Consider the following 24,617-nt stretch of genomic DNA (forward strand, 5'->3'; position numbering starts at 1 on the left):
AGTTATGCAGTGAGTTTTGTATTGTGTAATCATATGTTAATTTTTATTTGTCAATTTTTTAAGGTTATAATGTATATTTATTATACACCGCTTGCCAATTGTATAAGCCATTTTTTATATTTTCTAATACATGATATGGGCTTTTGTACATTTAATATAATGATTAAGGAGATTTTATTTTGATATGTTGTTTACTTTTGATTTTATTTTTTTATCAGGTGTAGTGCAGAAAATTAATATTAATTTTGTAGAGAGAAATTAAAAAAAAAAAACAAATCTCATGGAATCGTGTCGAAAATTTTCGACGGAATCCGTTTTCCGTCGAAAACTATTACAACAAGTTTCGACGGAATTCCATTGATTTTCCGTCGAAAATTTTCAACGGAATTCGTTTTCTGTCGAAAACCATTACAACAAGTTTCGACGGAATTCCATTGATTTTTTGTCGAAAATTTTCGACGGTATCCGTTTTTCGTCGAAAACCATTACAACAAGTTTCGACGGAATTTCATTGATTTTCCGTCGAAAACATTAAACCAATTTTCGACGGAATTTCATTGATTTTCTGTCGAAAATTTTCGACGGAATTTTATTGATTATCTGTCGAAAATTTTTGACGGAATTAAAAATTCCGTCGAAAAATTTAGTATCCACCAAGGAAAATTCGACGACCTGAATTTCGTCGAAAAATTCATTTTCGACGGAATTGTCACCGTTATCGACGGAAAAATTCCGTCGAAAAAATGAACTTTTCTAGTAGTGTGATTTATATATTTTTGGAGTGTTGTTTATAATAATTTATGATTGCTTTATATATTTTTGGAGTGTTGTTTATAATAATTCATGATTGAATTATATATTTTAGAATATTGTTTGTAATAATTTATGATTGTTATATATTATTATTATTATTTTGAGAGTTTTACATTTGTGGCTCGTGATGGACCAATCCAATTGATGTGTTGCCTTAATCTCTTGTTTAAAAGAGATTTTTGCCCCTGTTGCCCAATTATATAATATCATTATTTGGATACCAAAAAAAAAAAATATCATTATTCACGGTGAAAGTTTTCTGAACTAAATCATATGGTTTTTGTTCTTCACACTGAAGAGATTTTTCACGTGTGTATTCTCTACTATCCCTATCTCTATTTTCTGATTTCATATTTGTTCACTGACATTTCTATATGTCGGGCTGAAGAACCCAGACTTTTTGATACTGAGCGGTCAAACTATAATTGTCGGGCTCCTGGACTCAATACTTTGTTTTATACCAAAAAAGAAAAAAGAAAAAAGTAAACATCATTTTTAGTCCCTAACAAAAAATACGGTCCTCACTTTAATTCCTTACAAAAATAAATTAGTCAGTTAGTCCCTAACAAATTTAAAGTGGACCCATTTTAGTTCTTTTGAGGGACTAATATGAGTCTTTTTTGAATTTGTGAGGGACCACGATTTCAACTAAATGGGTCCACTTTGAATTTGTTAGGGACTAACTGACTAATTTATTTTTGTAAAGAACTAAAGTGGGGGACCGTATTTTTTGTTAGGGACCAAAAAAAAGTATTTATTCGGAAAAAAAAACCTTAGATACTTTGTATATGTGTCTATATCTCGTGTCCCTCTCAATCAATGATAGACTTTGATCCTTTCAATTAACTTTGTCCAATCGTGTTTCTTTCCATGATTCACTCTGTGTTCTTGATTAATTAAATGAGAGATTTGCGTGCCTCCCTTTTTAATTTTTCGGATCAGTCTATCAATTCTCTTCAAATCATATATTTTTCTTCTTTGCTAATCGAAAGAAAATTGAAAATATCATGTTTGAATCAAATGATATTAAGAGCCTGTTTGGTGTGATGTATAAGGCCTGATAGTATAAGCTTATATTATACGTTATGACATTTTCAGTTGTTTGGTGTGACCATCGTATAGTATAAGCTTATACAGCAGGACCTTTTATATATTAAAATGATGTATAACTTAATCCGGCCTAGGAGTGGTGGATTAGGTCTGATAAGGGATTGATGTATTAATATTGCTTACAAGTACAATTTCCAAGAACTAATATATCATTTTAATATTTATATATTAAAATATTTTTTTTAATATATTAATTTTTAAAATATTTGAGGATATTATCTTTATACAATATCATACCAAAAGTTGGATAGTATTAAAATTTAATCAGGTCTTATACAATCACGTCTTATACTATCAGGTCTTATACTATCCGGCATTATCCTATACTATGCACCAAACATGCCCTAAGAGGATAATGTTACCTAACATTCGCTTCGTGCCTTGTTGTCTATGCTCGTGTCCTTGAGACTTGGATCCTCTCATGTGATAGAGTGGTCATGTGATCATGTTATTTGATTACAATCACTCATTGATGATGATGGCATAAGAGAAAAAAAAATATTCGAACTTTAAATAAATAATTATAATCAAATAACATGAGGACTATTTTTGAGATCCAAATCTTGTCCCCGTTAATGAGTTCTTGAGATGGATATTTAAAAGATTTGGAGCCTTTCAATCAGTTTTCTCGAATTTTGTTCTTTCTCTTGATTTGTTCCACATCCTCTTGATTGATTGAATGAAAGATATTTTCCTTTTTCTTCCCTTGATTTACTCTAGTGCCTCCCTTTTCGTCCGTTGATTATCTTCAAATCACGTATTTGCCTTCTTTGTTCATTTGAAGAAAATTGGGGGAAAAACATATTTGAATCAAATCAATATTAAGAGCATAAATTTACCTAATGTGCCTTGACGTTTATGTCTGGTGTCCCTCTCAATCAATGCTTGACTTGGATATTTAAAGGATAAAGTCCTTCAATTAATATTCTCGAACTGTACCCTTTCTCTTGATTCGTTCCATGTGCTATTGATTGATTGGAATGAGAGATTTTTTCCTTCTTTTTTCTTTTTTTTTTTTTGTCCCCTTGATCTCTCTTGTGCCTTTTTTTTTTTTCCATTGCAAGATCGCTTCGTCAATTCTCTTCAAATCATGTATTTTCATTTTTTTCCTCATTGAAAGAAAATTTTAAAAAATCATATAAAATCAAATCAATCTTAAGAGTAGAAACTTGCCTGATTCATCCACCATCTAATTATTCACCTTAACTTTTGCTATTGATCAAAAGAGAAATAAAAATTGTTGCACTTTTAAATCAAATCAAATTAAAAAAAGAAGAAGTTTAAGTGATTGATTATCCTCCCATAAGTTTTCTCCCTTGATTCTTCCTCCGATTGAAAATCGTAAACAACAATAACATAGAGGCTTTTTTGATCACTATAGTCTTTTTTTAATAATTAATTATCAAATTGACCCTATTTATAAATTATTTCAAAAATTTAACCTATCCAGAAAACATAACACCAATCTGCCCCTGTTTGACCGTTGACCATGAAGCCTACCCGGGTACACCCCTACCTACCCGGGTATATTTTGATATTTTTTACCTACCCGGATACACCCCTCCCTACCCGGGTATATTTCTTGAATCTGGAAAAATATTTAAATTATTTACCCGGGTAGGAAGGGGTGTACCCGGGTAAATAATCAGGGTCAACATAGGGTAGCTGTTGGCACCAGAATCTCAGCAAGATAAAATGAACAACAGCAAACAGATCACAGTTATAAGAAATGCACCAAAACAAATGATATTAGTGGCTAGCTAGATGAGGACAATATAATCCTCAATCTGCAGAGATAATTCAGCAATTACAATGACAGCACCAAGATAACCGATTCTAATGAAATATCCTTTCTCACTCAGCAAGGCCATCGGGTCCACTAACAGCAGGTTCAACAATGGCAGGTCCATCAGTGGCGAATGGACAATCTAGTCATTTAAACACATAGCAGCCCTTCTTATTTACAAAAAGAAAAGACCCTTTGCAGAAAGCCAGATTATTTACAAACAGTGCCAGGTTATTTACCCGGGTACACCCTTTCTTACCTGGGTAAATAATTCAAATATTTTTTCAGATTCAAGAAATATACCCGGGTAGGAAGGGGTGTATCCGGGTAGGTAAAAAATTTCAAAATATACTCGGGTAGGTAGGGGTGTACCCGGGTAGGTTTCATGGTCAACGGTCAAACAGGGGCAGATTGGTGTTATGTTTTCTAGAGAGGTTAAATTTTTGAAATAGTTTATAAATAGGGTCAAGGTGGTAATTAATTATTAAAAAAAGACTATAATGGTCAAAAAGTCATAACATAGAGAATGCATAAATTGTGGCTACGCCTTTGACGAAATTTTATTTGACAACGACTTTATAAATTTTCTTGATCTCAATAAGATAGTTTTTGAAAAATAAAAAGGGTTTATATTTCTGTAACTGCTGTATGTGCAGCAATCAAATACTTATCATATATATACTTGAAAGCATTAAATTCGGGGAATCGTAATCGTTCAAAGGATGAAAACATTAAATGTGGAGAATCATAACCATACATATGTCGTTGCTGTACATAAAACAGCTGCAGAAATAATTTTACCAAAATAAAAAAGGATTGACCATTTTATGACCTGTTTTATATTTCAAAAATAAAAATAAAAAAATAATCAAGTTGACAAAAGCTACCAAAAAAGAAAGTCTCCTCTTCCTAATAACAGGTGGTGCTAATAAAAGGCTGTGTTATAAAACACCCCATGCTTGGTTTACAATGATTCACCTGTTGACATTGTAACTCCTGCATATTTTCTTTCCCCCTTCTTTCTTTTTCTCTCTCATGGTGGACATTACTTGCTCTTTCCCATTAACTCCATTCGTTACCTTTGCAAAGCATACAATTCAATTATCACATTCATTCACCTGTTGACATCGTCACTCTTTCATCTTCTCTTCCCCCTTCTTTCTTTTTTCCTTTTTTTTTTTCTCTCATGGTGGACATTACATGTGCGGTTTGCTTAAACCCCATTCGTTGCCTTTCCAAAGCATACAAATCAATTATCAAAAAATGGTTTCGCCGTAAGAAATTATCATCCTCAAGCCAAGGTAACCCACAATGCGCTCACCAGGTAGGTTTTATAAACACTCATATATATCCCTCATTTTTCATGTAATATGTTTCTAATTTGGTTCATCAAATTGGCTATGCTATTATAAAAAATGGTTATTCAGTTTAGTAGAGATCATTGTCAATCTGTTAACAAAAATCTGATTTTTTAAATCAATAGAGCTCTCAAAATATTCCCATTGATTTTTTTTTTTTCTCCGAAGCACGTGGGTAGGTAATGAAAATGTAATAAAAGTCCTTATCACCTGGTCTTTGTTTCTTCAGAAACCTGTTGTAGATGAAAAATCGGGCACAACCATGAATGGGATTCGCAGCTCTAGATTGAATGGTGATGCTTTGAGAGGCAATGATAGAAAGAGTTCGAGAAGAAGTTCACACAGGCGTAGAAGTTTAGATGATTCGTGTTTTCCTTCTCTTGCTTCTGTGTCTAGAAAGCCAAGTAAAAAGATTAATCACAACCCAAGCAAGAGCTGCGACAGCTTTGGTTTTATGAATACCCCTTCATCTTTGAATAGCATGAGCGGCAGTGTCAGAATGCATCCTCATCTGCATTCAAGAAATGGCAGCCGTAGGAATAGCACTACAATCATGTATTCTAATTCATCTGGGGTGCTAAAACCCCCACCAATTGAGAAATATCTTGAATGCACCCTTGAAGAGTTGTGCTATGGATGCAAGAAAGAGATCAAGATCACAAGGGATGTCTTCACAGATACCAGGTTTGTATCCATTCCATCCTTTGATTGATTAGTGTTCCTCCTTCTTTCTACTTTTTACACTAGAATATATATTTTAAATCGGGGTGTAATTTAACATGAGAAAAAGGCCAAAGACAGGAGAAGTTGTAAAGCTGCTCTTTTATCGAATCCAAAAAATAGCCTCTTTACAAATCTGTAAGGGGTAAGATTACGTATAAGTATTGACTTCATCCTTACTCTCGTTATTGGGGATTTCACGGGGAATGGTGGTATAATTTAACCTGTGAAGGAGAGATATACAGGATTTGAGCGACTGATTATTTGGAAAATGCTTTATGTTTATGAATATGTTTGCTATTTGTGCCATACAGGGAAATAGTTCAAGAGGAGGAACTGCTAACGATAAATGTAGAGCCTGGATGGAAGAAAGGAACAACGGTTACATTTGAAGGAAAAGGGAATGAGAGAATTTGTGGATACAGAGAAGATATAATATTTTTCATCTCTGAGAAAACACACCAATTATTTAGAAGAGAAGGGGATGATTTGGAATTAGGTGTTGAAATTCCTTTACTAGAGGCACTAACTGGCGGTACAATACCAATCCCACTATTGGGTGGAGAGGAGATGAGTTTGATAGTGGACGATATCATATACCCTGGCTATGAGAAGATTATCACTGGCCAAGGTATGCCAATCTCCAGAGAACCAGGGAAGAGAGGAAACTTGATAATTACATTTCTAGTTGAGTTTCCAACACAACTCACAAATTATCAACGATCTGAGGTTGTTGCTCTTTTACAGGATTCTGTTGATTAAAGGTTCTTTAGATCCCCAATACTTTTTTTTGGTATTAAATAGATTAAATTTCTCAACCTTTGGAGCACCCTAATATGTTTTTCACTATGTTCTGCTCACAACATTTGTTACAATCACTATATGCGTTAGTGGAGATATTTCTACATAAGTCCCAAAAGCAAAATAATGCTTTGTAGTTGACGGAAGTAAAATGTTAGAATGGAAACTATAGTATCGACTTAATAGGTAGGTTAAAAAATACTTGCATTTGTAATCTTGGCAGAGTATTCACAGAAAATTATATAATAGAAATACACTATTATAATCTCTAAATAGAAACCAACTCTTCATTAGAGCTACTTTGTTTGCAAGTACAAAAATTCCAGAGGATGGTATCTGAAAATCCCATGCTAGGCTATTCAGCGTCTTAGATAAAGCTATCATCCTCTTTGGTAACCGTGTTTCAAAACTACAGGTTTAATACGACAGTTTATCAGGAAAGGAGAAGCACTAATAAAACACAAAACTCAGCAGTGGAATAAGAGCCTCCGTGGTCAAGAGGTATTAGCATGGTCTCTCATTGGGCAGAACAACATCACAAGACATCATAAAATAATCATACTATAACAAATAGTAATAATTTATTTACGTTCTCAAGCACAAGCCCCGCATATTGAGTATTTGTTTTTAAAAATATCCAATTGCACATTAAAATACAAGAAAGACATAATGAAAGATACATCAATAGCAGTCAGATTTTAAAACAAATTAAGCATAAGAACTTCCAAAAAGAGCACGAATTATACTAAGAATACCACCACCAACGATAGCCTTCATCAACCTCATCTTTGTATTCGTGTATGGTGGGTACCTTATTGATGCATCAATTAAACCGCGATAAAGAACTGCTTTTTTGTGTGTAAAAGCATCAAAGGAGAATTTCCCATGGTATGCACCCATTCCACTCTCCCCAACTCCCCCAAATGGCAAAGTATGGACGGCGAGCTGCACCAAGAAATGGGGAAAACAGAGGTAAAGAATCTTGATTTCAAATTAAATCAAAACAGAAATTAGGAATATTGAATAACAAGGCCATATATGCATGCACCTATAGATGGAGAAAAAAAAAATTGTTTATTTTAATTTTTCTTTCTAAAAAAAAATATTACATGTAAGAGAGTGTCATTGACAAGCACACCCCCAGCAGAAACCTTCATTACAAACTGCTCCTTAAGCTTCTTATTGGTTGTAAACAAATATGCAGCGAGGGGCTTTGTTCCTGAGTTTATCACATCGAAGCTTTCTTCCAGTTTATTGACCTGTTCCAAGCAAGAAATAAAGTATTATAATTGATCTTCCATTGCTTTAAAATAGAAAGAAGCAGAAGAACTTTATTGATGAGCACTTTTCAAATTATAAACAGCTGTTTCCACGTCAGTTTAACATTTCTACAAAAGGACTAGCACTAGCAGCTATTAATTTACAAGGTGAGAATTGATTTTTGACTCCTACCCCACCTGAGCAAACACATATCAATTACCCTTGCAGCTTGAAAACATGTTGAAAAACCATGTGCATATTTTTCATAATAGATTAGATTATTTGGAAAAGCAACCAAAAAAGACAAATGAAATTTGAAGAAATATCATACAAACAGTTCTTCATATGCCTTAATTCCTACCGTGACGATGGGAAGCAATGGACCAAATATCTCGTCACTCATTACCAGAGAATCTGTCGGAACATCCAATAAAATAGTAGGAGCAATCCTCCTGCAATTTTTTGGTACAATAGAAATGCCAGTGTCAAGATCAATTACATTTGACTAAATAAAAACTTCACCTATAAATTTAAAAGTAAAAAGCAGAATGAGAGCTTACAATTTGCTTTCATCCTTTTCACCTCCATAAACAATCTTCCCTGAAACCTTATCATCCTCCAAGAGCTTTGTCAAGCGAGCAAAGTGGTTGGAATTCACAATGCGAGACATATCTTCTGATTCCAACGGGTTCTTTCCAAAAAACTTCTCCAATTCAGTCTTTAGGGTGTCCACCTACAAATAGGAGGCACCAAACACTAAATAAACAAAGACATAGATTCAGAACTCACATATGGAAAATATCATACCAACTTGGGAGCATGGTCTTTTGTTGTTATAATATAATCTGGAGAAACGCAGGCTTGTCCACTGTTAGTACCCCACTTGCCTGCAATTATCCGTCTAGTTGCTACCTTGTAAATACAAATAAATCATGTGTCAAGAATTTGACGAAGGAGGATATAAAAAACCAATTCAACTCAAAAGTTTAAATTATCAGGTAAAGGATAACAAATACTTGGGATAAATAAATAAAAAAGGCTTAGGCAATACCTGTATATTGATATTTGAATCAACAACAGCTGGAGATTTTCCTCCAAGCTCCAGACCAACTGGTGTAAGGTGTTTTGCTGCAGCAGCCATCACTATGCGTCCCACTCTTCCACTACCTAATAATTCAGGAATTACTTATGCTAGAAAATTTGTATATAACTTGACTGAGACAATTAATTTTACTCATTTACTATTTTCTTGTTCAAATTATTTCATTTATTTAGTTATTTGAAAAAATAGGAACAGTGGCCAAAGTGTCATTGTCGAAAAAAAACACCAAAATGCTACGCCAACGGTAAATTTTGTCAAAATGTCACGTGACATATTTTCCTACACTGTGTAGCTAAATATGTGTGTAAATAATTCGCTACACGGTGTAGCGAAATATGCCACGTCAGAACCAAAAATGCCACGTGTCAGACAGGGAGAATTTCGCTACACTGTTTTTGATTCTGTGCATTCTGACGCGGCATATTTCGCTACACCGTGTAGCGAAATATACCACGTGGTATTTTGACAAAATCTACTGTTGGCGTGGCATTTTGGTATTTTTTTTTGCCAACAGTGACAAAATGATCACTGTTCCGAAAAAGTATATCAAGATTCACACGAATATAATATACATAAAGCAGACCAATTGTAAGGAAAATTTTATCTATTAGAAAACCAGAATTAGGACACACCAAAAAAAAAAAACCTGTAAAGAAAATTTTGTCCCACTTTTGCTGCAATAGTGCCGAGGTTTCATCAATTGCCCCCTCGACAACTTTTATAGATGAATTATCCATGTACTTCCCTAACAATTTTGCCAGCAGTGACGATGAAGCAGGAGCAATTTCTGATGGTTTAAGAACCACAGCATTACCAGCTGCTATAGCTCCAATGACTGGATCAAGAGACAACACTGGAAAGACAAACAGAGAAGGTAATATTATCTTCATTATAGATTTTTAAAGAAAGGGTTTGAGGAAATAAAAAGGCTGAAAATGTCAAAAACATATAAACAAGGTCAACTAAATATTAACATACAAAATGGATAGTTCCATGGAGATATGACTAACACAACACCCAGCGGTTCAGGTACTATTTCAGCTGAAGAAGGAAAAGTTGTGGTTGAAGTTTTAACCTGAATTAAAAAGAACTTCATGTGATAAATCAAATAAAACCATGAGTAACATTATTGATCAATTTCCTTCAAGCGGAAAAAAAAATACCTTTTCTGGCATCATCCAATGTTTCAATTCCTTCAGTGTGACTTCACATGAGTTTTTAAGTATACCAATCTACATCAGTTACGAGTGAAAGGAAAATATCATATTTAACACAGTTCTATTGATTGCACAAGACTTGTCGATAGCCTAACATAAGCAATAGTAAGCAAATTAGGTTTTTGTTCCACATTTTCAGCTTCATGTCCTTATCAAAAAAGCTCAAAATTACAAAATATGTTTGTTTAGTTGCAAATATTACAATTCTGAAGTCAATGTATAATATATAAACTTTTCAGCATCCCCACTAACTAAATACTATGAATAATACAAGTTCGAAAGGTTGAAAAAAAAATGTGATTTCCCAGGTGGTGTGGGAAACAGTAAGTACTACAAATGGTCAATTCATACTCGCTCAGTAATTGATAATTGAATATCCAGGACACCTAGTTGCACATCATCAAAGATCACCGTGAATACACAGAGATAACAAGCAAGAAAAATCCTCTAAACTTCAATAACATGCAGCATTATGTGGAACAAGTTAGGCACCGCATGCTGAGCAGGAGCATAAACTTTATTAACATTTTATCCCAATTTTTTTTATTTTTTTGGTAACTCTTTATCCCAAATTAATTAGAAGAAAATATTTGTCCTCTTAAAGTATATACTTTTGTGTTATTTTAGATCCTTAATTTCCGTCAATCAATTATTATAATTTATTAATTAATTAATAAGTTTGACCCAATAAATTATAACTGTTGATTCACAGAAATTAACGATTATAATTTAAAATGACACAAAATTATATCTTTTAAAATGATAAATATTTTTCCAATTAATTATGTCTACAATGAACTTACATAACTAAGATTTTTTTAAAAATATAACTAATAAATAAAAAATATATATAATAAAATCAAATAAATAAACAAAGAAAATTTAGAAAATTAATCTTTTTTTTCATAGAGAGAAAATGAAAGAGAGAGGAAGAAGAAGAAAAAAACAAAAAAGAATTAATATAGAAAGTCTACCCATTCACATTACTAAGTATGAGATATGTTGCATGCCAATATATTTCTCACTCCATTATATCTTATTTTATCATTTTTTCCGAATAAATTTTGGCTTACAGCAGCCTAAATCCTATGAGCCAAAAAATTTCAGATAAAAGAAATAACCAACTCAATATGAATAAAATGAAAATTATTATTGAAATTTTGAGAGTTTTAACTATTGCCTGCCAATGCACTTTGTACTTCTTATGAACCTCAGTGTGATAGCTGTGCTTGGTAGAGTTAAGTGGAAAGTGGGAAGGTGGAGAACAGAGGATAGATAGAAAATGATTTTCAACGAAGAGTGAAAATGAAATACATTTCATTTGAACATTTCCACCTTCTCATGTTTTTTTTTTTTAATACAATGGTAAGAATTGAACATATAACATAATACAAATTATCTAAATCTCTCACCACTAGACCTATCCTAATGGCTTATGTTATGGACTCATATAAGAGATTCATATTTTAGAAGCCCAAAAAAAAGCACTTCAAAGTGAAAATTATGAAAAATAAAGGAAAACATCAATCAAGGATGTTAATCCTAATACGACGGCAACAAAACAAACCTAAACATGGCCCTCAAAAAAGCCACTCAAGATCCAAAATTTTATTACTCACAAGTAAACCCAATAAATAAGAAATAAAGCAAGCATGTATAACCACTCTCTCTATTAATGTTATGTGATCAATGTGCATACACATCACTTCTTTAGCTAACTCATAGATATATAACAGAGCCTTTAGATCTAATATCAACTATGAAGCACCGACACTCCAAAAATCCTGACGTGTCGTGTCCGACACTTCCCGACACTCCCCGACACTTCAACACGCGTTATAGAAATTCAAAAAAAAGTTCAAAGGTTTCATTGTGTTGAGTTTTTAGTTCTAACTATTAGATTCGTTGGATTACAATTACCATTTTATTGAGTTTAATATAAATATTTGGGATATCTTATGTTTCTTTGCAAAATTGATGCATATTATAAGTTTAGTTTCATTTTTTTGTTAAATTATTGAATATTAAATATAATATACACTACATAAATTAAGATTATTATTTAATATCAAAACGTGTTCTAACGTGTCAAAATCTAACATTTTTTAGAATTAACGTGTCAGAGTGTCATATCGTATCGTGTCACGTGTCTCGTATCAGTATCAGTGCTACATAGAATATCAACATACTAATCTTTGACTAAACGTCTCTGTCCCTAATACGGAACACGTTTTTGTTAAATTGGGTTTCCTTTCAAATTTTCCACTTTCACATGGCATATAAAGAAAGAATTGTCCTTGACCTTAAGGCATTTCAATTAGTTATCTAACCAACCGTTAACCAATCAATACATATTGTAAACTAATAATGACTCAACAATTAATAGGTGTAGATCAAATTACAAATTTAGGGGAGGAAAAAAAAATGTTTTCCTTTATATAAACACACCTCAAGTATCTAAGTAATTTTATTTTATTTGCCTATATCCATTCCTTTTTTTAATCTGAAACTAGGTTTCAAAATGTCTTTGTAAATATCCATACCCCCACCCCAGTTTCGAACTTGACTTTCGATTTTTCAATCGTAAAGCTATCAACAGAATCAAACATGTACAGAAAGAACAATCACATCATTGTTTTTTCCTCCGTAAAAGTTGAACACACAACGCAATAAACAAATTGGGCAATAGCTATATACTAAAAAAAAAAAAATTGGGCAATAGCTCATCTAGAATAGAAGCATTAATTGTGTGGTCCTGGACCACATGCTTCCAGCTTCCTTAGTTAAATGGGGTAAAATGTGAAAACAGGTAAAAAAGCAGGGGCAAAATGGAAAAGTCATATGAAAGTGAGACAAAATTTTAATATGATCCCTCACCATATTAAAATTTTCCCTGGAATAATGTCAGAGGCGGTCCCAAGGGAGAGGCTAGGGTTGGCCATCGCCCCTCCCTGATTTTTAGAAATTATTTTTTTACTATATATATATATATATATATATATATTTATATAATTTTGGGTTGAAAAAAATTATGTAATTAGACTGAAAATTTCAAAAAAACTTAAACAAACACAATTTTAAAAATGGAAATTGTAGTTTTTTTCAAAGGAAGGAGCAAACTTTTAGGGCTCAAGAAAAAATTTTAAAATCAGGCACACTTGATTATCAAGAGGGTGGCGAAAATCATTATCAAAGAAGACAACAGCAAAACACACAAATAGGGATTCCAATTTTTTGAACTAAATATTGGGGAAGGAAAATAGCCTGTATCCATTGTCGAATACCAGACTTCAAAATTGAATGGAAAACCAATTTCTTAATGATTCTTTGATTACATATGTTGAAAAAGAAATTGTTTTGAATTTTAGCACATATTCAATTATAGAAGAGTTTAATAATATAAAAAAATGTAGAGCGAGAGTTAAGTGAATTGACCTTAAATTTTATAATAAAACTCTTTCAAACTTAATACATAAGACAATATTATCTCATGTAACACAAGAAAAGCATTGCCCTTAAACTAATACTGTTTTGTTACATAAATATAATATAAAATCATTGAAAACTTATCACTTAAATGGTTAGGTGAGATTGGTGATTTCTCATGGTGTCGGAAACTTCGTGACCAATCTTGTGTGACATTGAAGTCGCATCACTTACTATATCTTTTAACATGTTTCATTTTTTTTTATTGGAATTTATCTCTTTGTATCAATCCAAAAGCTCGTTTGGTGAACAAGATAGGATAATGGTAGGATATGATATGTGACTGATAAGTCTGTATAATGTCTTGTGTTTGATGAGCACCTAATTAGCAATCTGACAAGATTATGTGTAGAAAGAGAAAGGAGAAAGAAAAAAGAAAATATAATGTAATAAATACAAAAATATTGAGTAGCGTTAGAGTATATTGGGTAGCGTGGGGATATATTGGGTATCCAATATTGATATCCTATCATGTTGAATCATAATCCAGCTTCCCCATAGGATAAGAAATCATATATTGGATAGGATATAAGATGAGACAATATGATAAGTTAATCATATCCTATTAACCCACCAAAAAACAAAAGATAAAAGTAAGATATGATAACTTATTCCTTCAAAGAGTAGAGAACGACAACGCAACCATTAGAGCAAAGTAAGTAAAAAACAGAAAACAGAAAAAAGATTGGCGCCAAATAAACCTCGTAGACGACGGTTTCGAATGGGGGCCTGGCGAGGTCGGAAAGTAGAGCATCAACGATCTGGTCCTCGTGATCAACGAGGAACTTCAAAAGAGCCTTCACTTGCGAGACTCTCCACTCGTGACTTCGCGTCCTACCAGAAGCGAAGCTGCCCCTAAGCTCCTTCACTAGCAACGACGCCGTTTCAGCGTCGAACACTTTCTTCCCTAACTCCAGATCCGACATTATTATTTTCTGCGAGAAGAAAGGAAACAAAAGACCTAGAATCACAGGAAGATAAAGAAAAAGAACAAGACCAACGATGACAGGAAATTTCGTGAGTTGAATTGGATGGTGTCGAAATTCGAGCATGGGTGGGGATTATAATTTATAGCAAATACTCCGTCGTAATGAGTTGAGTGTGTCACGATAAGGAAAATAGAGAGTTTGTTATTCACGGCTCACGCCATGTGAAGGATGGCTTGCGACTTCGACGCTGGCCGAATCCAACTGCATTATTGTCGGTCGATTCCGTGTTTGGTTTGGGAAGTTCTTGCTCCAGAATGGGACCATATATACCACTTTCATTTTGTTTGCAATTCTAAATTTGAAACGTCTACATAAATCACAATATTGCTTTTCTTAAAATAAAATAAACTCAGACAAGGAAATAAAACAATGAAGAAGAGCTTCTATCCTGGCAGCTCATCCCATCTGTTAGGCTCTGAACACAGTACGGGAGTGACAATGACCTAAGTCCAACTAAGATGGTTGGGAGAATGTGATCTTGCAGCAAATAATGAGTATTTTTTTTTTCTAAATACAAAAATTCTTTTATTTATATCATGATTAGTATGTAAAAAATATTGTATTGTATATTTAATCAAAATATAAAATTGGAAAAATTTTATAAATGCCCCTGACGTTAATTTCTATTATAATAAAAAATGTCTTTAACATTTAAAACATGCATACCTCTATCAACTTCAAATAATATTAAATTGTAATTATTTTACCCTCCAATATTATCCAAAAAAAAACAAAGTAGTATAATTTGAATTTTACTTAGTTTTTCCTCCAAATGTTACGATTCCTTTCTGCAGCAATTTTTACATTCATTTTCCCTCCCCCGATAATTGATACTCTCTTCACGTTCTGCATGCATGGAGAGTGGAGAAATATTTCCTTGGTTAATCATACATAGTAGTTTGCTTATTGGGTTGGATTAATAATACAAAGAAATGTTGGTATGGCTCATACTTCGCATGCTGATGAGGGCCTTAATTATTGGGGTCAGCAGAAAGGCAACTGAGGTTCCGCTCCCAGGTGAGCGGACGGGGGTCCGGGGGCAGCGCTCTCAGGCCCGTAGAGGCTAGGTACTGTTGTGGACCTCTGTTTTATTGTAATTTTCTTAAGTAGTTTGGGCATAGCCCCATGAATAGCTGTTGTTAGAATTTTGTAATCCTATTTATATTTGTCTTGTAAACCGAGAGACTTGTAACGAGTGGCGGTGAGGTACAGACAAGCTGGACGTAGCCTATATTGGATGAACCAAGGTAAATCGTTGTGTCTAATCTCTCTACTCTTATCTTTTTTTTTGTTTTCTCGATTCTGTGTGATTGTCGATTTCCAACATACTCCAAATATCTTTCATTGATTAATCGTGAATATAGTTCGCTTATTTGATTTGGTATAATTTTTTTTTGGAAGGAGGCCTGATTGCTCAAGCTTTTAATAGTTGATTTTGAACTGACAAATAACTAGAGGGAAAAATAATCCTAATATGATAAAATTTACCGTGTTATTTAAAATTAAAAGCTAAGTATATAGTATTTTGAACGTCAGGGATATTATTGATTAAAAAAATTAAGAGCATAATTTATTCTTAAGAAAACATTAAGGATATTCATAAAGTTTTCCTGTAAAATTTTATATATCTTTAATAAATTACAATTGAAGTGAACCTACTTCTGACGACTCTATGCTAAAATATGCCTAATTTTATATAAGACAAATTTAACGGATTAAGAACGTTTTTGGGCTGAACATAGGTAGTATTAATTCTCCGCGTCAATATCCTCTTAGCCTCACGTCTCAACGTCGCGATTCAATATAGAATAAGGGGTATTTGGTAGGAAGAAAAAAATGGCGGAAAATAGGGTAGGAAAAATACATGCCCATGTTTGGTAGGAGGAAGAGTTAAAATTTAAAAGGGGTCTGGAAAAAAAAATTCCCGTCTAATTTTTTTACACATGGACCATCCTCTGAATTTTGCCATGGATGGAATGGAAAAAAAAATTCCTTCGCGGTGGTAAAATTCAAACATAACATCAATAAAATTCATTTGATTTTTCTGGAAAAATTTTGGCCTATCAAATACTTTTTTTAACTTACCTGGCAAAAAATTATTCCCATCATATTCTGAACAAATTTTTTTTTGGTAAAAAAAAATTTCTCCGGTACCAAACGCCCCCTAAGAAAAAAACCCAAAAGATCCCGAGATCTCTAGACTTCTTGATTAAATGCTCAACTGAATAAATATATACGTGCCAATTTTGAAATAATCTTAGGTGTGGATCTATGTTATGTAGGAAGATTCTAGGTGTTTTTTTTATCCTTTTGCCTTTTATTAAATAAAAATAATAATTTTGCCTCTCACTCAATATATTCCACCAATCTGCCTCTCCTTAATCGATTAAACATGGGCCACAATCGTTTAAGTAGTGCAAAAATGTGTTTGACTATTGACCCAATATTTAATCGATTAAATAATGTCAAAAACCCTTTATTTATATCTCTCGGTCTCATTTCACTTAGGGTGTGTTTGGTACAAGAGAAATTTTTGAGTGTCCGAGAATCATGATTTCCAGTAATATATGAGAAATGGAGTTTACTGGGAATGGTATAAAAAAGTTGTTTGGTAGACGTAAATATTACTGAAAATATTGAATAATTTTACTGAGTATATGTTTGGTTGATCGTAAAATATTACTGGTAATATATGATGAACTTACGAAACTAACCTTTAACTCTTCAAAACAACTTAATTCAACGGCTGATGTTGGAAACGTCAATTTGCTGAGGGGGGTATTTTTGTCTCACAATTTTCTTTTCTGCTTTCCCTAATGTTGGAAACGTCAATTACCATATGTTTTTTGGTAATCTGAAATTTTAGTTTTCTTTGTAAATTAGAATACTAGTAAACGAAGGTATCCTGGAAAATGGTGTTGTTAACTTGTACCAAACATGGCAATTCACCTTTACCAATGTAGATTTATCAGTAATCTTCAAAAATACTTGTACCAAACACACCCTTATACCCAATTTTTACACAAAAATCTCTCTCGCTTCTCATCTCTAAACCAACCTATTAAGAGGCTATTTCATCTCACTATCTCTAAAGCCTTAATCTTGTGAAATCATTGTCATTACACTTACACATTCCATTTTTTTGGTAAAATCTGAACCTTAGTCCCAATTTCGTGTGAAAGATTAGCTCAAATTCAAACATTTATGTTACATTTATCTACCATAATGGGAGGCATTCTGAAGGTCCCTATGGTGTCCAATTTGAAATAGAAACGCAAATGATGTAAATCAAATGGGGCACTACATACAACGAGCTCAAGGAGAGAATTCACCAAAAATCAGGGCTATAAGATAGCCAATGCATTCATCGGTTGATAGCCAGGGTAGAGACTATAATTTGTATTGATTTTGTATATTACATTATTCTTGTGTACTGCCATACACCAGCATTATTCTTTTAAATCTTGCACTGCTTCAATAGGTGTTGTCTGAACTTGGCATTATTGTTAGTATTTGGGTGTCCTAGAGACAATCTTATGATTAAATAACGACATAGATGTAGACCTTTTTAATATTGTCGCAAATAAATAAAAGCACTCTTTATCTTGTTTCATAATTCTATCTCGGTATTAATGTTAATATATTATGAATAACTTGATAAACCCCGTGAAATCACTACAAAAAAATAGGTTATTAGTGGAGGTTATTTAGTGTAGGTCAAGAAAACCTCCACTAATTAATATAATTTGTGGCAGGTTTTAAGCCTCCATAATTTTTTGTTATGTTTTTCTATTTTATATTGTTTTATATATATTTTATTTTGTAATACATTGCTAGAATGTGGCGACCACGATTCAGACAAAATAAGGCTAAGTTAAATTTTTTTTTTCTCAAATGTCACTCACTCTTTCATTTTTTTTATGTGCCTCCTCTTTCTCTTTTCTCTGTATTTCTGGCATCCACCACCATGATGAAGAAGAGCAGATCTCGCCGGCGAGAACACTCTGATCTTCAAGCTCTGAGGAGACCGTCGTCTTCAAGCTCTGTATTTCTTTCTTTCTCTCAAATTCTTTTTGTTTTTAATTTAAATTATTTTGGTGATTTTCTTGGCTAAAATTTGGGGGTTTTTTGTTTGATTCGTTTGTAACAAAGCCAGTATATATCGGTTATACAAAGAGGTAACCAATGAAGAAGCGAGGTGCAGCACAATGAAGTTCATGGAGGTTTGAGGTAGGGTGTTAGTTGTGTTCGTACAATTAATTGAGGATTTTGATTTTATAGCTATAAGCTATGGTTTGCTGTTCATCTATGTGATGTGTGATTGTCTGATAAAGGTTCAATTTTATACATAAATTGTAGTTTAAATTCATTTGAATCAAATTGGAAGAGAAATTTAAGTGATGATATGGTAGAACCATAACCGATTTTAAACCCTAGAATTTCAATACATAGAACCCAAGCAAGAATCCAAGCACTTGTTCACAATTCCCAATTCAGAATGCCATTGTTTTAATTAATATTACCTTGAGTGCGCACGTTTGGGAGAGACGGGAATGAAGTGAGAGAGTGAAATGAGACTACGAGTCCACGCTTTTTTGGATACAGAGAATGGAATATACCAAAAAAATTTATTAAAAGTTATATAATAGTTAATTGGCAAATGTTTTAAGGATTAATATTTCTTATATTTTCTAAATATACATAAAAGTATATGGTTTCCATGTTTTTTTTTTCCTCTCTTATATTCACATGGCTCCACTTGGACTCCACATATTTTTATTTGTGTGTAGGAGATAATTTTATTTTTTATAAAAAATATTAATCCCAATGTTTTAAAAGTATGCACTAAAAAAAATAAAAATTCTATACTTGTCCATGCTCACCACGAAGGTACCTGATCTATTTAGATGGTGAGATGAGATTTGTTTTTCACAATGGTGAAGTCTCTAAATATAATAGTGAAAGTACAGCTAAGGGAAGGATAAGATATCCTTCAAAGCTAAGCCATGAAAATTTTAACATGCATCAAGCCTGTCTGGTCTCTCTTTTGTCTCCCTTTAAAACTTTCTCCCTCAATGTTCCATCTCTTCTTTTCTCAAATCCATTCAATCATCTCTTCTCTCTCTAAAACTTTCTTCTCCATTTTCTCTTTGTTTCACTATGTCCACCCCTCACTCTTTGGTATATCAATTTCTCTGCAACTCAGTTTTTGAAATCAGTTTTGCTGTCAACGGTTAGGGTTCCTCAAATTTGTGACAAGTTGGAACCATTTAGAAAAGAAACCGCAGATGAAGAAGGAAAGTTTGTGCTCTTTCCTGAAGAGGTACTACTTTGTGCTCTTACTAAATTATAGAAAAACAGAGTAAAAACCGCAGAGTAAATTATAGAAACCGCAAATTGAGTCGTGGCATGTAAAGTTGTCAAGCAGCTACATGGGGGAAGAGAACTATCGAAGGAACAAATTAGAAGAGCTTCGCTTGTCTAAATTAAATAATACTGAGGTTCTATATTCTTTCCTTCATAGCAATCCTAATCTGAAAAGCCTATCATTGATTCATTGCTTCTTTAAAGAGATGGTGCCTCTCAAGTAAACCAGAGATCTTGGATTGTCACTATGTTTTCTTTTTCTCATTTTGCACAGGGAGGTGAGCATGGAGTTGTTTTAACATTGACATTGAATGACATGGGAAACTATGGGTGTTATCCAGATTGTGCAGAGGCGATGTCAATGCCATTATATACTGAGGTTATGGTTAATTTAATTGGATTGAATATGACTTTTAATTTATAATTACATTGAAGCGTATTGTTAGCTAAGCATGATATTTTGCTTTTGGTCGTAACCCTTGGTTTTTGATGTTAAAGTAGAGTGACTGTTCCAATTCTTTATGCATCTCTTTCTCATATGTTGTGTGGGTTCAAATCATCTAGTAATTTTGGCTAGTTAAATTTTTGGGCAATCTGTATTTTTTGTAGAGGTTCGTCCTGCTCCTCACATGGACAAATTGGTCAGCATCTACAAAAGCATGGCAGTTGCTTCGGGAATTAGTATGTTTGTCACTTAGAATGATCCTGCTACCAAATTATCAGGTGATTAGGTCGGGCCTTTTAATTTGATATATATCAATATTGAAATGTATCTCTATTCCCAAGACTATCTCTCAATTTTTTGTTCTTGTTTTTTGCAACCTGCCATTTTTAAAGCTTTTATTTTATGTTATTATGACTAGTATTTATTTAATTATTAATTTTGATTAGAATGGGCCAAAGAACTGACTTGGTTTTAAATAAATTTCTTCCAAAAAAGAGATTTGTCAACTGTATATAGGTTAATTAGAATTAATTTAATTCCTTATTTCTGATCATAGTATATGTACTACTATTGATGTTGCGTTGTCACTAATACATGCAAATCATGTTTTAGTTTGTCATCTGTTAATCACATACTGCCTTTTTTTTTTGTTCTTCTTTTACTTAGATTTGCATGCTTAGCTCTATAAGTTTATATGTTCCTTGCTTACAATCGAGAAACCTACTAGACTGAATGGGTTCATTTATACTTTACTAACACTTAAATTATCTTACAGATAGAGAGAAACAATGTGAAGGTGATGCTGACTCTGGTAAGAAGGAAGCTGGTGGAACTCATAAAAATCATGCACAAGAGAAAAAAAGTTTAAAGAGAAAGAAGTCAAGGAAGAAGATTAATACCAGCATGAAAAACTCGGGTTCTCATTTTGCAAAACCTTCTTTTCCAGCAAAGAAAAGGGTTCAGGTGCCACAAAATCTTCTTTCAAAAACTTATTAGGCCAAAATTTTTAAAACATTAACATTTCCTTTTAGATTTGTTACTGTATCGTAACTATGTTCTTTGCTTCTCTTCTTCTCAATAAATAAAAAATAATACTGATTCTTCTGGTGAATTGAAACTGCTTAAAATAGAAATGACCCAAATGAAGAAGTATTGAACTTGGAAACTGAATCCCAATAATTTTGTATGGTTGCTATTTTATTTTCTTTATTGATTTTATTTGCATAGCAAAAATATGCAGGAGCTCATTGCCAAGAAACAAGAGAAAAATGAAATTAGTCTGCAGGTGAATGTTGAATAATTTATTAATTGAATGGTTTGCTTCCTCTTATAGCACTTCTTGATGTTTTGTGTTGAGTTTCAATGGCAGCAGACTCACAAGGAATTTGTTAAGTGGAAAGCTATGACTGAATGTCGCCTTACTGAAAGCATGGCTTCTTTGAATGGTGTGCAGGTATTAAAGCAGTATACTGCCACCATTTTTTCATCCTTTAAGATTTAATGGGATTCAAGTTATGTTGAATGTGTTTTCTTTTAAATAATTAATTTGTCCACTTATGTGATCTCTGGCTTACTATAGTTTTTTTATATTGACAGGGCAAGTATGGCGAATTTATGATTTGGAAAACTAGAGTTGAGGAACAACTGGTGGAAATAACAAATAAATTGAGTGATCTCCAAGCATCAAGGGAATGCACCGCTTTTAGTCCTCCTTCAGAAAGATGGAAAGATTGGATAGAAAGCACCAACCTAGACAATATTCAGGAAGATGAATTTGCTATGTCAAAATGCTTGATGCTTGATGTGCAAGCTTGACCTTCGATTATTTTGCTCAATGGATAAAATCTCCTACTTGTTTTTGAAGGAGTTGCTTTGTATGTCAATGAAAATTCAGTGCATGATCTATTCATTTTGATTCAAAATTATCTTAAAGTGAAACTAAACTTGTTGGTGCAGTTTAATGAGTTTTCTTGAAATACTCCCTTGCCTCCATTGGTTGCTAAAGCTGATCAATGGTCAGCTCTTAGCCTTGCATTTTTTTGGAATGTAATTAATTAAAATGTAATGAAAGTGCTAAGAAGTCATTTTGTTGAAGGTGCAAAATAATATAAAAATATGGAAAATAATAAGCTAATACTAATGTGGAACCACTGAAACGGGTGGATAAACTGTCATTAACTCTACTTAAGTCATATATGTTAGTCTGCCAAAATGATAAAAAAAAAATTGTGGCAGTCTATGACCTCTAGGAAGTTATAAATGTTGTGGAGATCTATAAGTGACATTTGTGGGGGTTCAGAACCTCTAGAAAATTATATAACATTTGTGAGGGTCTTAAGCCTCCAGAAAGTGTAGTATTTGTGGGGGTCTCGAACTTCCAGAAAATACTTCAACAAATTGTGGCACTGCACAAAAAACCCCCCCACAAACTATGTTGTGGCGAAGGCAGAACTGGGGGTCTGGGTGAATGCCACAAATATCTTTTGTGGGGGTCAAAGACCTCCACAATATGAAAATATGACCTCCACAAAATGCCTTAATTTTTGTAGTGAATAAAATAGGTATCTCTTGAGTATCCGTGATGAGATCACAATCATGAGGATTCAAGAATACCGGATGTTTATTCCTAATTTTATGTTCCTAGTCTAGAGATACTGAGAATGGGGTCAGTAATCTTGGGTAAGACTAGCACGACTTATCTACTTGTATATGGATACAAGGTATAGACTTCATGTGCTACAGATATGGAGATGTCTTAGCTAAGGTCGTGGGTGGACCTATAAGGGTATAGCTCGCACTGAACAGACCCACAAAGAGACTCTATGAGGAACTCTCACAGAGAGTATCATTAGAGTAGTCTCTTTATATTTGGGTATGTCTTTCCTAAGACCAGAAGTTATTACCTAGACTGTGTTCTAGAAGGCATGCTTTGATTGTGCACCTCGTCTGCCTGAAACATGGAGACTCATAGGTATACTGTTGGGCTTGTCCTGAAAGAACACAGCGCTAGGGTGATAAGCTGAAGGAATTCGTCAAATCTCTGTGAGAGATTAGGTTATCTGTAAACCGGAGAAATCGGGATGACATTTACAGGGACTCGGGAATCTATGCATAGTAAAAGAGATCATGAGATGATCTGCCTTTAGAGTCTGTAAATTGAAGATTCCCTATTTCGAATAAAGCTTACCCTAAACCGCAGGGGTTGATACGCTTCCTTACCCTAGATTTTATGGGAAGGTAACCGAGACGAAAGAAAATATATACAGCAACCAAATATGTGCAATAGGATGATCAAGTCACTAATCTAACTAGTTCTGGGGCAGCAAAGCATTGCTAGTGCTCTGTGTTGTCATTAGATGGGTTGTGGGCTTATTGGGCCCAAGCCCATTTATGTCAGTGGCTATGTTGGACCTAATGGGTCACACACTAACACCTAATTGTCTAGATGCTCTAGCATTAATGGTATTGGGCCTAACAATTGTTATTAGCCCAAGAAGTAGTTTGGAACTCCACAGATAGGGTGGAGGGCGCATGGATCTAAGTAATGGGCTTGGATAGTACAAGACATTACTAATTAATTTAATTAGTTAAATTAATTATCAAATGTTTAAATTTTGAATTTTGAATTTGAAATTTGAAATTTAAATTTTGAATTTTGAATTTGAATTTTGAATTTTGAATTTTGAATTTTGAATTTTGAAATTTGAATTTTGAAATTTGAATTTTGAATTTGAATTTTGAAATTTGAATTTTGAATTTTGAAATTTGAATTTGAATTTAGAATTTGAATTTGAATTTAAAATTTAAGTGTTTGAAAGTTTGAATTCAAATGTTTGAAATTCGAATTTGAATTGGCTATGAAAAGTTGTTTCATAACAAAAAGATAAGATGAGATCTTGTTGGAACATATCAAGAGGAAATCTTTTGGACATAATCTAAGAAGATTTGGGGTGCTGATTTGGCTGTTGGTTAGTCATAAGAATCAGCTCCAGAAGATACGATTTGTTGGGAGAATATTTGAGTGATTTGATTCAAGTTTGAATGCAACTACTCAAATGTATCTGGTCATTATTTAGGCTATATGGGGCGCACCATATAACTGATTATATGATGATTTATGATCAGATATTTGATTAGGTTTTGAACCTAATATATCATAAAGA

General features: G+C 33.2%; 3 protein-coding genes across 9 annotated transcripts; 2 read left to right on the plus strand and 1 right to left on the minus strand.

The window, feature by feature from the left end:
- The first annotated feature begins 5,329 nt into the window (after positions 1 to 5,329).
- On the plus strand, positions 5,330 to 6,549 carry LOC133304006 (uncharacterized). Its single transcript, XM_061503976.1, has 2 exons — positions 5,330 to 5,751; positions 6,102 to 6,549. Exons 1-2 carry the CDS (start codon positions 5,330 to 5,332, stop codon positions 6,547 to 6,549), a joined length of 870 nt encoding a protein of 289 aa, XP_061359960.1.
- Positions 6,550 to 7,296: 747 nt separating this feature from the next.
- LOC133304007 (aldehyde dehydrogenase family 3 member H1-like) lies at positions 7,297 to 14,579 on the minus strand. The gene is made up of 10 exons (XM_061503977.1): positions 14,355 to 14,579; positions 10,114 to 10,182; positions 9,929 to 10,025; positions 9,597 to 9,803; positions 8,900 to 9,015; positions 8,656 to 8,760; positions 8,409 to 8,581; positions 8,210 to 8,300; positions 7,698 to 7,847; positions 7,297 to 7,533 (listed from the first exon to the last, which is right to left on the minus strand). The coding sequence occupies exons 1-10, from the start codon at positions 14,577 to 14,579 to the stop codon at positions 7,297 to 7,299; spliced, it is 1,470 nt and encodes a 489-aa protein (XP_061359961.1).
- Positions 14,580 to 18,553: 3,974 nt separating this feature from the next.
- Positions 18,554 to 22,348, plus strand: LOC133304014 (uncharacterized). 7 transcript variants are annotated; one of them, XM_061503985.1, is made up of 8 exons: positions 18,554 to 18,687; positions 18,799 to 18,872; positions 20,284 to 20,388; positions 20,619 to 20,732; positions 21,230 to 21,417; positions 21,695 to 21,739; positions 21,824 to 21,907; positions 22,051 to 22,348. In XM_061503985.1, exons 5-8 carry the CDS (start codon positions 21,358 to 21,360, stop codon positions 22,267 to 22,269), a joined length of 408 nt encoding a protein of 135 aa, XP_061359969.1. In that variant the 5' UTR covers positions 18,554 to 18,687; positions 18,799 to 18,872; positions 20,284 to 20,388; positions 20,619 to 20,732; positions 21,230 to 21,357; the 3' UTR covers positions 22,270 to 22,348. The 7 variants fall into 7 exon arrangements, 5 of the variants coding, with proteins under 5 accessions (XP_061359969.1, XP_061359968.1, XP_061359967.1 ...); XM_061503986.1 differs by having other exon boundaries at positions 18,571 to 18,687; positions 18,795 to 18,872; XR_009750556.1 differs by having other exon boundaries at positions 18,570 to 18,872; positions 21,682 to 21,739.
- The last annotated feature ends 2,269 nt before the right edge of the window (positions 22,349 to 24,617 follow it).

The sequence above is a fragment of the Gastrolobium bilobum genome, unplaced genomic scaffold, assembly GCF_033153095.1.
Source record: "Gastrolobium bilobum isolate Gb01-03AN ecotype WA unplaced genomic scaffold, APGP_CSIRO_Gbil_v1 utg22478, whole genome shotgun sequence".
Taxonomy (NCBI): domain Eukaryota; kingdom Viridiplantae; phylum Streptophyta; class Magnoliopsida; order Fabales; family Fabaceae; genus Gastrolobium; species Gastrolobium bilobum.

Excerpts from the sequence above, each read along its gene's own strand:
- LOC133304006 (XM_061503976.1), top strand. The coding sequence starts at position 5,330 with ATGAATGGGATTCGCAGCTCTAGATTGAATGGTGATGCTTTGAGAGGC. Across the intron at positions 5,752-6,101 it reads GATGTCTTCACAGATACCAG|GGAAATAGTTCAAGAGGAGG; the intron begins GTTTGTATCCAT and ends TGTGCCATACAG.
- LOC133304007 (XM_061503977.1), bottom strand. The coding sequence starts at position 14,579 with ATGTCGGATCTGGAGTTAGGGAAGAAAGTGTTCGACGCTGAAACGGCG. Across the intron at positions 9,016-9,596 it reads GGACAAAATTTTCTTTACAG|GTAGTGGAAGAGTGGGACGC; the intron begins GTTTTTTTTTTT and ends CTGAATTATTAG. Across the intron at positions 8,301-8,408 it reads GAAAAGGATGAAAGCAAATT|GAGGATTGCTCCTACTATTT; the intron begins GTAAGCTCTCAT and ends AAAAAATTGCAG.
- LOC133304014 (XM_061503985.1), top strand. The coding sequence starts at position 21,358 with ATGAAAAACTCGGGTTCTCATTTTGCAAAACCTTCTTTTCCAGCAAAG. Across the intron at positions 21,418-21,694 it reads CAGCAAAGAAAAGGGTTCAG|GAGCTCATTGCCAAGAAACA; the intron begins GTGCCACAAAAT and ends AAAAATATGCAG. Across the intron at positions 21,908-22,050 it reads CTTCTTTGAATGGTGTGCAG|GGCAAGTATGGCGAATTTAT; the intron begins GTATTAAAGCAG and ends TTATATTGACAG.